The sequence below is a fragment of the Rousettus aegyptiacus genome, unplaced genomic scaffold (genome assembly GCF_014176215.1).
Source record: "Rousettus aegyptiacus isolate mRouAeg1 unplaced genomic scaffold, mRouAeg1.p scaffold_m13_p_3, whole genome shotgun sequence".
NCBI classification, from domain to species: domain Eukaryota; kingdom Metazoa; phylum Chordata; class Mammalia; order Chiroptera; family Pteropodidae; genus Rousettus; species Rousettus aegyptiacus.
The window spans coordinates 128,917,685-128,930,494 of record NW_023416306.1 but is presented as its reverse complement, the minus strand read 5'-3'; the positions used below and the strand labels follow the sequence as shown (position 1 = coordinate 128,930,494).

General features: G+C 38.3%; 1 protein-coding gene across 2 annotated transcripts in view; it reads left to right on the top strand.

Moving 5' to 3' along the window:
- RORA (RAR related orphan receptor A) overlaps nt 1-12,810 on the top strand; it is a 675,954-nt gene that overhangs the window by 635,685 nt on the left and 27,459 nt on the right. For both annotated transcript variants that reach the window (XM_016126851.2, XM_016126852.2), the window contains one exon: nt 2,877-2,962. In XM_016126851.2, the coding sequence (XP_015982337.1) occupies nt 2,877-2,962 (86 nt within the window). The remainder of the gene's footprint in view (nt 1-2,876; nt 2,963-12,810) is intronic.

Below are 12,810 nucleotides of genomic sequence, written 5' to 3'. Positions count from 1 at the left end.
CCCGGCCTCCGTAAATCTTATGAAATATGTCTCAGCTTGAGTGTCTGCCAGATCTGAAAACCCCTGGGAGCTGAAACAAAGCTGAAGACCAAGAGTTTGGGAGCCTGTCTCAGGCCAGCTATCCTATGCAGTAGTGGCAGCAAACTCTGGGTTTTTGTTACAATGACCCTCCTACCCCCACCTCCACGATCTGCTCAGCCAGGAGCCATTCCAAAGGTGAAAGTACTGGGCTGAGCGGCACTCCCAGGAAACTGCCATCATGAGCTGACCCCTCCAGGCCAGACCTCCATATCACTTGCCAGATTACAGCAGCCATTAGCTGGTTTAAATATTGTCATTTCACTTCTGACGGGTAATCCACTAAGAGTCCAGGCAGACTGAGCAGCAAAATATCATTTTCCATTTGATCCAGATATAGTTTTACTCAGCGTTCCCAGTGTGGCCTGCCCAGGACCTTCATATCTTATAAAGAGGCAGTCCCCAACCTTTTTGGCACCAGGGACCAGGAATCTAATGCCTGATGATCTGAGGTGGAGCTGAGGCGGTGATGCTAGCGCTGGGGAGCAGCTGCAAATACAGATGAAGCTTTACTTGCCACTCACCTCCTGCGGTGAGGCCCTGTTCCTAACAGGCCAAGGATTCATTCCAGTCTGTGGCCTGGGGGTTGGGGACCCCTGTTGTAAAGAACTAAATAGATGTGTTTTATCTACCCATCTACCCATCTCTACCCATTATTAAAGTGCAATGAAGAAAACTCTTGAAAGTTCCAAATTTAGCACTAGTGTTGATTTAATTGCCTCAGATAGTTTTGATACTGACTTGTACTGTAGGCCTAGCAAGATTTGTCTCTGTCTAATTTCTGTGATCACCGCTTGAGGTGAAACATAGGCCAAAGAGGCTTAGTGTCAGTCTTCTTTATTTCACATATAAATTTTGTTTAATAGATGGTCCAAGTACTTTGTGTTGCCTAATTATTCTATTCCATAGGAGTCGGGGTAGGGGAAGCAGGTTCTCATTATAGACTGGTTAAATCACTTGGGAAAATCCAGGCTATAACTCTCAGCAGGTATCACCTCTCAACATTTCTCTACTAGCACTTGGTTTTTTTTGTCTCTGTAAAATGTTGGATATAACTTTCTCTCTCTCTCTCTCTCTAAAACTGCAGACAACATATAGCACAAAACTTTGCCTTGACTATATTAAGAATATTAGAGGGGCCAAGAGGTGTGAAACATTATTAGAGTTCAGATTTCATAAAGAATTTTCCTTGAAGACGTCAAGCTAGGTGTTGAGAGAAGGAGGCAGACTTGAAGATGATCATTTTTGTTAAACGCAGCCTTATAACACATTAAGTTGCATAACTCAGAAGTAGACCTATCAGTGTATTAAGACTCCATTATTGGGATATTATAAAGCTTCAGAATGATGAAAAATATGTTGGATGTGAGATTTCACACCATCACTACCTCTGGACAAGGAAACTCAGTATATCAACACTAAGAGTGACTAATGGGGGAGGACGCTGGTAGAAGAGCTTGCGCTCCCAGTTATCACAGTACTTGCACTGGTCCCCTTGAAAGGATGTTAGCAAGTATACGTGGTTTATAATAAGGTTAAATCCAGTAATTTTACGTATGCTCTAATTATTGGCTACTTCACACAAAATTCAAAATAAGTGTGTGGAAATAATCCCAGGATATGGGATTACATTGGAAGAAGGAGTGTGCTGTGTGTAAATGTGTGTTACTTACACTGCATGACTTACATTCTTAGACAAGTCATTGCTTTGTGTAAGGCCTGGGCCAGGTAAGAGCTATATGAAAATGAAATACACTCTGGCACTTACAATGGTGTTTGCATGTGTGATCTAGTAGATAATCTGACATGATATCTAGTATTGAAAACCGTGGAAAATAAACAGCATAAAGGTATGGTCCAGGTAAACTGTATGTACACCTCAGCATCGGTCATCTTTATTTCACATAAATTATATTCAATAGGTAATCTAAGTACTTTGTTTTGCCTAATTATTTTATTCTTAGGTTATTATTTTAAGTCCTTAATTTTGCTATTTCCACTTCTGCTCAAGATAGAATGTTTGCTTAGACATGTGCTTTTTCATATTTGAGAACTTTGGTGTAATATATATTAATTATTTGGTTAGATTTACAGCATATGAGGCATCTTTAAGTAATCAGTTAGTTAGAAACACCTGCACGCTGTACCAGGAAATCAATTTTCAATGTAAAGAACTCAGACTCTACATATTCTATTTGTCAGGATTCAGATAGGATATTAACTTTATGGTTGAAAGGTTTTGATCGTACACAAATGGACTCATTTTTAACACATGGCAACTATGTTAATTAAAAAAGGATGAGTAAGGAATTCTTAACTTACCATCACATGTAACTTATTAATATTTTGAACTGAATCATTTTCCTAAGTAGTCTTGACTTTTTAGAGTATTTTTTTCTCTACCAGTCAAGCTACAGCCAACACAGATTTATGACCTTTTAAAAATAATGATGGAAAATGAGATCGGAGGAAACATTTTAGTATCTGCTTTGCTCTGAGGCCTAAACTGCGAACTCTCCAGTTCTAGAAGGCTTTGAAATGCTGATTCCAGCCTTCTTGTGGGTTCTTAAACACCTTCTCAAATGACCCATTTTAATAACCCGAAAGCTATTATATAACGAGCAGCCATAATTTAGTCCAGGGCTCTAGGGGGACCCTCACAGTTCAGCAATGAATAGTTAATGCAGTATAATGTTTAGCAGGTTATTAGTTTTCACTATACAAATGCTGATCAGGGAACGCTTTTATAAGGTGTTTAAAAGAAAATGTAATTAACTGGTTGCGTGCTTCTGTTGCAGCTCAAATTGAAATTATTCCATGCAAGATCTGTGGAGACAAATCATCAGGAATCCATTATGGTGTCATTACATGTGAAGGCTGCAAGGTAAGCCTTTTTAATTGTTGTTTCTATTAATGTTAAAATGTATCTTGCAATTCTTAGTTTTTACTTCTACTGTGTCTAAAAATTCAACATCTTCGAATTTCGAGTGATGAAAAATGACAGGACAGAGTGAGTATTTTGGTGTTAAATTACAATTAAAGAAGTTACACATATTTTTTACACCTTCCATCAAAATAACAGGATACTAGAGAAAAGTGTTTAAGCATTGCTTGTTTGTCATTTCCAGTCCCAGCATTGATTGAACTGATGAATAATCTCCTTGATTATCTTTTTTAAAAAGAGATGAATCTAGACTTCTGTAATGTCCCTGTTACAAGCTTTATAAGAAGATATTGCCAATAAGTTTAATCAGAATGTGATTGGAAGTCTTATCGTTGGCACACAGATGTTGACACAGGTGGCCAAATTGTGGCAAGGCTGTTGGAAAGAACTGAGTTCTGGTCCTGGTGCCATCACTTGTCCATGTTGTTTTGGGTATGTTTCCTCTTTTATAAGGTGGGCAGAGCACCTGTTCTTCCTATCTTTTAGAATTATTCTAAGAATAAAATTAAAAATGTAAGTAAAAGTCCTTATAAACTGAAAAGTACTACTTAAATCTAAACATTTTCATTCTTATTGTTCTTGTTACTATTTTAATTATGACTGATGATGATCTCAGGGCAATAGGTACAGCACATGCATAATATGGCAATCGGAAATATAGATATTTATCCTAATCATTCAAGACTCCAAAACCCAGATTGCTTCTGTTATTTAAATTTCAATTTATTGAGATTTAAATCCTCCTGCTTTTATTGGCAAGGCCTTGAGACAGCTTACAGGATAAAACAGTGCAAAATAAACAGGAGAGCAGCTATTTAAACATGCTGAAAGGCCTCTGAGACAGTTGATTGCCACTGAACCCGGCCTGAATTAGCCCTAAGGCATTTTGAAGCAGCGGCAATAAATAAAATCCACGAATTTGGTTAGCTCCTTGTTAGTGAAATTAGAAAATACAGTGTCATAAAATACAAAATCACCACCGGACACAAATACTGAGAGATTGCAAGGAAATTTGCCTCATAATTTCCTTAAGTCTTGTTTGACTGTTAATCATTGTAGCATTTGCCACCTTGTATGTGTACAAATGCTTCATATTGAGCCCATCTTGGTGAAGCTTGAGATTTCTGCACACTGCCAAACGCACTTAATAATTTAAAAAGAAAAAAAATCACCTGCCTTTTAGGAATAGGAAACTTGCTCCTTAAAGGGAATTTTGAATTATTCATCTCTGTGGTAATCCTCAAGGCCTCAGGGTTCTAGATTACCAAGACAAAAAAATAAAAGTTATGCCCTTTGCCCCTTGACTTCCTCAATCTTCCCTCCCTCAAAAATTAACTTATTTAATTAATTAAAATAAAACAAAATGAAATGGACTGCCTAGCTATGCCATCTCAGGATGTCAGGAAGAGAGGGATCTGCCTGTGACAGCTGTCGCCCCATTGATTTTCAGAATTAATTCGGCCGATTTGGCTGGACAGGTGTAGTAGCACTTCATCACCCTCACCAACTCTTGCGTTCACACCTTTCCAAAGCTGTTTCCCTGGCAACAGCTTTCTTGATGGACGGTTTGTAGTCAGCAATGCTTGCCCACCAGAAATTCCAAGGACAAGTGATTTTTGTGCACTGGGTATCATTCCCTAGGCACTATCTTAAGTGGACACGGTCCTAGAAATTAACTGTTATGTGTCCCTTCATTCTGCCCAAGAAACTGATCACCCTCTCCGAGTCTTTCAGTAATGCCACATGTGGTTTTATGTGGCAACTGCAGTGAGTATCTAGGAATGGAGTCTGGGGCAGGGCCATCGCGTGGATGGGGGCTACTTCCTATGAATCATCCCAACAATTCAAAGATTAATTAATGTGCTATCTAATGAAACCTGAATCAATTGTCTGAGTACCACTGTGTTTACATAGCCATAAGCAATGTGTGTTTTCTTTTTACCCCCAGTGTTTATGATAGAAATAAAAGCAATAAAAAAAAAAGGCCAGCTATTATTTCACAGTTGTCACTTTTCTAGATTCCTTTTTAGATCTTGTCCATATATAGACTCAATTCCAACGTGGTTTTCAGTTATCTGTGTTTCTCTGTTCAAAGTCATAAAAACAAACAATTAAAACTTAATTTTGTTAACATATTGGGCCTATGCCCAGCCTGGGACCTATACAGTGGTATGTGTTTATATTTGATACATATGGTTTTTGTTCTGCACAGTAGTTTCTCTCTACTATAACATTTTTCTTTCTAGTTGTGGTAAAGTCAAGAGCCTTCTGCGTTAGCCATTGATGTTAATGATTTATCATGTTCTAACCAGGTGAAACTGGTTACATCATGACAAATTATAAATAGTTTATCTCTGTGATAGTATCATTAGATATCAGGAAAATTTATAAATAGATATCTAATGAGAGGAAAGAAAGTGACTCAGTCATTTTCTGAACTAATCATTTTGTGAATGTATTTTAAATTGCATTTAAAAGTGACATCCTGGACTCACAAGAAACTAAAGAACCTAATAAATTGCTGAAATGATTATCTATTTTATCATATATTGGCTCAGGTAATGAACAGTGTAAATGGTAGCTATTTTGATAGCTCTTTCTCTGGTCCTAAGTATTCCCAGCTCACCCACTCCTGGTCCTCTAGGCTTCCTGCAGGGACAGTATTGGGTCATGCTTGTGCCCTGACTCTGGGACCAGACTGCCTAGGTTTGAATCCCAGCTCTGCTATTTACCAGCTTGAGCAACCACCCAACCTTTCTGTGCCTCCATTTCTCCATCTGTAGAATGAGGATAATAATTGTAGTTAACTTTGTAGGGCTGACATGTGCATTTAGGTAAACCACTTAGTAGAAGAGTGTCGGGCTATTGCTATTGTCACGTGACAAGCATGCAGTACATGCGGGCTATTGCTATTGTCATTCCTGGCCAAACTTCTTATGCCCAAGTAATGCTAATCTGTATAGTCATATATTATTTCAGGATATCTATGAGTCCAGTCTTGATTTTTGTGACCATTTATGATTTGTTCTATAGACTCTGCCAATAAAAACAACAAAAATATGAGCACCCCCTTGGGACCAGGCACTTTTATAAGCACTGTGAGGGTTCCAAAAACATAGAAGGCCTAATCCTTCTGTCAGGCAGTTTGCAGACTAATTGTGGAGATGAGGTCTACACAGGAAAAAGCATAGCAATGCAAGAACTAAATACTGGAGTAAGGCCACAGTGTAATATGACACAAGAAGCACATACCCACGAGGCAGCAAGAGCCTAGAAAGGGAAATGGCTTGGTTGTGTTTTGAAGACAATCTATAAACCAGCTTGACTGGAGCAAAGAGTCACTTACTGTAGGTAGTGAAAGATAAGGATATGCAGGTACACCATTCCCAAAATTTTAAGGGCTCTGTTATGCCACGGTTTTTATTTTAAAAGTTATTTATTTGTTCTTTTAAAATAACAAGGAACAGTGTCCTATCCCTGCCCAAACCTTGAATATTGCACTTCAGAAGAACATAGAAGCCAAGCCCACAAGTTTAGTTCTGTAAGATGTTCGTAAGTTCTTGGAACAGAATTTAGTCCCGGTCCTGGGTGGACACCAGGAGTGGGTATAAGGTAAGCTGGGGTAGACCCGCCAGGGAAGCAGGGCCACGCCACAGAACATGCAGGCAGAGGAAAAGGCCAGAAGTAAAATGAGAGGCCGTAGATGTTAGGGTTAAGGTTCGATCTTCAAAGTAAATAAAAATGCTGAAGTATTTATAGAAAAATGACTACTAATTTTCTTTTGAAAATATGGTCCTATTTATCATTTAACATCAGTTCTTAGCTTCATCATTAGATACAGTGGCCATTCAGATGATGGTGATAAAAAAATTTATCTGGATATAACACATATACACAGTTTTTTATCGTCTGTATGTTTTTTGACTTTTTGGCTCTACAGTTTCAACTATAACTTTTTAAATGCTAATGTACAATTGAGTATTGAAGTTAGTGAATTGATTTGATTACATTTAAGGCCCTTTGCTTTTGATAGGTCTTAGAGTAGCATTCATTTATCAAATATTTACTTATCATAAACATTTAAGTTTCCTCTTTCACCGAGTAAATTAAGAATTTGGAATAGTGTCTTTGCACTGACAAATATATTACCTGAAATTCACAATAGAAAGCCTTTTCAAAGATATCTAGAATGTATAATTGGTACTTTTTTTTCCTCAAAAAATTAAAGCAATTTCTGGAGCTTTTTGTGTTTTAAGTTAGAAAAAAATGTTTATAAATGTTTCTTTTAGACCCCAATTGTTTTTTAGAAAATGCGAATATTTTTATTTCAGTTGGGAAATGTCACTAGCTCTGGACCAATTTTGTCCACTTTCCAGCATTGATGCATTCATGTTCAACATTTTTATTTTAATGTTTTAAAACAGCTGTCCCTGGTATTAGAGCTAGCCATTGAAAATGAAAATTTGACTTGGCTGTTATTGCGTACTGGGACATCAGAGTTTCAGTTCTGTTACATACAGGTGATAAAAATTATTAATTTAGCTAAATCTTCCAGTCCTGTGATGAAATGCACAAGTGGTAGGATGTGTTAAACCCCAGTTTACATCAAGATGGTTAAGGTTTTTTTTTGTTTGTTTTGTTTAGATCTTAATCATGTCTCAGTAACTATGGCCCTTCCTCAGCTGACAGAAAACACTGGGTTTGTTTGGGGCCTTGTAGATAGGGCTCTGTCAATAGTGTCTGGCTCAGGGTAGCGCCCTTCATGCTTGCTTAGGAATTACTGTTGCTGAATATGTTCACTTGGATTGGATCTGAGTATAGCAAATCACAGTATGGCAAAGCAGACATCTACCCTTACCAAATTTGACACATGAGGTCAGCTTTAATCAGAGATCATTTGCACATACAATTCTACAGGGAGATCAGTCATTATTGAATGAGAAAGTAGTTCAAAAGATCCGAGTTTCTGTGATTTATTGCTGCCAGATGTAGGAGTGTAGGGCTATACCAGCTAACTTTGGCAAATGAGATTGCCTGTTCTTTTCTAAAGAACAAATTTTTTTCTTCTTTTGCTTTCTTGGGGACTGTTAATCCTACCCCGCCCCATTTTAATTTTATTGTTTCTTCTGGCTCTTCCTCTCCCTGATTTTAATCTATATATGTCCTTTCTTTACCCTTCAATGAAATTAATAATTATCTTCTTTTTTTCTTTATCCAGATAGTTCACTTTCTACCCACATTTATCCAAAACGATACTTCTTCTTCCTCACCCCCTTACTTCTGAAATTTCAACAGAAAGTTCCCAAGATAAACAAAATCATAACATAGTTCATGCTTTTACACATAGGATTCTCCACTTAGCCTCAGAAATCCTACGAGAGGGAGACATACACCTACCTACTTTAGCAGTCCCTCAAAGTCCAAAATTTTTAGATGTATTGGGAAATACAATAATTCAGGCAGGCATATGAGCATTCACAATAAGTCATAGAATTATGAATAAATCTTGGTTGTCAAAAGCAAATGTGTAGCCGTTCCAAAGCGTCTGCCATTAGAATGCAGCGAGGCAGCTGTCAGCTGTTTTCTTGTAATTAAACAGCCAATGAGCAGCTAATTAAGACATATGTGTATACAGAAGTGGAAGTGGGTATGTTAATGAACTGTAGGAATCAATTCATTAAGTGAAAATTGTCAAAAGACCAAACATCAGATCTGCATTTCAGCCTGTGCTGCACTGAGTAGGAGCCCCAGGCGGGAGGGGGGCCCTTCAGAACAGGACCCCTGAGCACCTTTCCAACCACACCCCCAGTTCTGTGTGGGCCAGCCCATGCTGTGGGGCAGAACTATTAATCACCCCAATGAGAAGTGCCATGTACATTTCAAAGCTTTTTATTGCACAGATCTAGCAAATGAAAGTGTTTCACTAGCTATATATAAATGTAAACATACACATATGTTTTTAATAACCTATTAAAATGCCATGTTCCTCACCTGTGTCTGAACCATTATATGGAACTTTGACTATGGAAATGAAAAATAGGAGATTTATGCTTGTTTATTTTGTTTCGTCGTTCGTCCGTTTTTGTTGGGTATGCCCTGAATATTTCTCTTGATGGTTTTCTGGTGGGAAATTAAGAGGTGTATGGCCTTTGAAATTAGATGCCCCCAGGGTTCAGGAATTCAAATCCTGGCTCCTGCTTTATCTGCTATGTGACTTTGGACACATGGCTTAACCTCTCTACACTTTAACTTTTCTCGTTTATAAAACAGATATAAAAGTACATACTTTGCATAGTTGCTGTGAATTGCAAATAAATAATGTTTGCAAAGCATCCTCCATAGTGCCCAGTACAGAATAGGTGCTCAGCATGTGATTGTCACCACTGTTTTTATCACGACCATCACTTTTTACTCTGAATATTTATGCAACAAGTATTTTTTGACTTCTTTAAGTCCTGGGTTAGCTGTTAGAAACAGGAAAACAAGGCAGTCAGTGAGGGAGACAGATAAGTAACGCAGCAAGTTAAGGCCTATGAGGGGGGTACTGCTTACAGAGTTCAAAAGGTACACATGGAGGGGTAAGGTCAGAGAAAGTTCCCCTGGGAGAGAGAGACAGACACTGTGTGTTTGTGTCTTTTTGTGTCTATGTGTGTGGTGGGGGTGAAGAGGGGTTGCTTTTCGAGGAACTGTAAACACAGTAGTTTAGGCTTAGCCAGCATATGACTTTGAGCAGAGGATTGAATGTAAGAGAGAGTTGCCCGGACAGGTGGTCATAGCCTAGTCATTAATTGGGAGCCATTGAGAGCTAATAAGCAGGGCAGTGACTTGATCAGGTTTATGTTTTTAAAAGAGATCTTAAGTGACTATGTGAAAATTTATTAGAGAGAGTGAGAATGGAAGCAGAGAGACCAGTTGGGAGGCTGTATAATAACCAATTAATGAGAAAATAGAGAAGGAAAATTACAGTAAAGATGGAGAGAAATACATAAATTTGAGAAATATGAAGGTGGCGAGAAACAGCCTAATGTAATGACTGTGTGAATATGGGTGGGGAGGAGGCAGGCATAAAATGAAGCCCATCTTTTTGCCTTGCATAACTGGGGTAAAGATGGTGCCTTTCACCAAGCAAGCAAGAAAATACTGGAGGAGACAAGACTGGGAAGTGGGGAGTGGATCAGGATATATTGAAGAGAATGAAGAGAAAACCATTCAGCTAAGGTTTCTGGGGATGGGGATGGGTGTGGTGGAGCTATAGAAAGCCAAGCCACAACTCTGAGTAAATGCCTATCTGAAATGGTCTTAGACGGCCTGATGGGATTCTGGGGATCTAGCAAGGACTGAGCTCAGTTTTTATAGCCAGCTCTTGGGAAAGCAAACAGTGTCTAGATGTATGTACATAACTTTAGTGTATGTTTCATTGATATGATTTCACACAATTACAAAGAGCAAACTCTACAATACTGTTTATTTATAAACTTCATATAGACAAATGATTCTCACTAAATGGTCTCACTGTTTTTTGTTGAACTCTTACATCCATACCTATAGTTATAGATGGTGAAAGACTGTAGTGCCAACATGGATGTTAGTTAATATTTTCATTTACATTAATGAGTAAGAGGAAAGTAAAACAAAGAAGACATATTTTGGAAGTTCACTCACTCATCAATGAAGACATGAGCAACTTCTTTGCTGAATCAGATAAAAGTTTTTAAGTACTGGAAGAATGTTTCCTCATTCTCGGGTGCTGTTTACAATGTGATGACTACAGACGTGACATACTTTTAAATTTAACCCACATTGTTATCATTTTCTCCATCACTTTTCGAAAGTAGACAGAAAGCAAAACAATAAAGCAAGACCCAATTTGTAGCATTTGTGAATTTCTGTGGTATAAATATTACCTCCGCATGATCAATATCAAGCCTCCCAATGTGTGATCTTACTGAATACAGAGTAGGGAAGATCTGGACAGCAACAGACAATTATGTAGTATCTCCACCATTCAGATAGAATTGATATAAATAACCCCAAGCATATGGATACTAGCAACATAATAATAAAAATAATAAGTCAATTTTTAATAATGGTTGTGTTTAACAACTGGCTCACGAAATTTTAACATTCAGCTCTTGCAACCTGGTACGAGCCTTCCCCCACGTGCCTTGCCCTCTGACCTGGTCCTGGGAAGCTCCAATCTACTGGACTGATGAACAATTTCATGGTGTACCGCCATATTATTAAGTAAAAAAAAGGCAATAGCGTTTTCCAGAGAGTGAAAGGCAGAAATCAGAAATAAAACTCAATGACTGGCACTTTGAAAGATGAGGTGAAATAAAGGAGGAAACACTGGAGAGTTGTTGACGGAGTGGGAATTGAGACAGAGGTTGATATGCGGGGAGGCCGTGCGTGAGCAAATCAAGACTGTGTGACATCAGTTTTGTTAGTCCAACGCTTAGAGAGAGATACTTAAGTGAGAGGGCACTACGCTCAAAATTAGGACACTGGATTTTGAATCTCGGCACTGACTCTCACCTGCCATGGAACAACCTTGAACAAGTCACTTACCATTCTGAGCTTTGTTTTTGTTATCTGCAAAATCAGAAAATTAGAGTAGATCTCTGGTTCTTAATAAGAGGAAAGCAGCAGAGTTTTCAAGCAACTGTGTTAAAGTATTTACCATTCAAAATTGCCATTATTTTTTTGACCTACAAAAATGACAGTTTCGTACTGTTTAATAGGTATAGCTGGACTACATCCCCAAAGATTTCGGTTCAGTAGACCTAAAGTATTTTTTTAAGCTCCATGGGTGATTCTGATATACCGTCTGTTTGAGAACTACTGAACCTGATCATCTCTCAATTCTCTTCCAGCTCTAATTTACTATTCTAATTTACTATTTGCAATAACTGCATGTTAGTCTGCTGCCACCAGGTGGTGGTAGTGTGCCACAGTCACACTAAATATATCCTACCCTGAAATTCATCACGGCTCTCTGCTCAAGCCCACCATGTTTGTAATGGCACATCTCCATGTGTTTTGACACCTGTAAAAAAAAAATGAACTTTTAAGAAAGCAAGTGAAGTAATTTATTAGCTCATATTTTAGAAATAATATTCCAAAATTATGTGTTTAATATCTTTCCCAATTAACAGCTTCAGCACTTTCTCTGTTCTTTATACCTTCCTCTTCAATTCCACCCAAAACTCCATGCACTGGTTTGTGCTGTCCCTATTCTCTGTGTGGCCTCAAACATCCCAACCCCTAGAAGGGGTGTCTCAGCTCACTCATTTCTCAGTGAAACCCTCTCCAGGATTGCTGCACAATCCACCAAGATTACGCTTCCACATTTATGAGCATACTTCTACCTTTAGGTAGAAAGTACCTTTCTTCCTGTTCCTTTTCACTATTCTAATCTGCCTCCCTCTTATGTGTTTTTTAGCTTTAAATATTTTATCTGTTTAACTTCCTAAATCCTTAAACCTCTGAGAAACCCCCCAGGGAATACTGAAAAGAATTGAGGAACAAAAATAAAAAAGGAAGACCAAGCCCTCATTCCGCCTGACATTCAAAGTTCAATGTTTATCTGACCAATGGAGGCTAAGTCCCTCTCTCTCTAAGGCTCTACTTTATAATTGTGCTTGAACCCTCCCATCTGGTATTTGATAGTTCTCCTTGTGTGCATGACTCTGTTGACTTCCTCCAAAAGAAAGTTCTCTTCCCTGGTTCTTAGCTCTGCCCCTCCAGGCACTCGCTCAACTGACTCAGTGATGAATAAACTGTGTCAT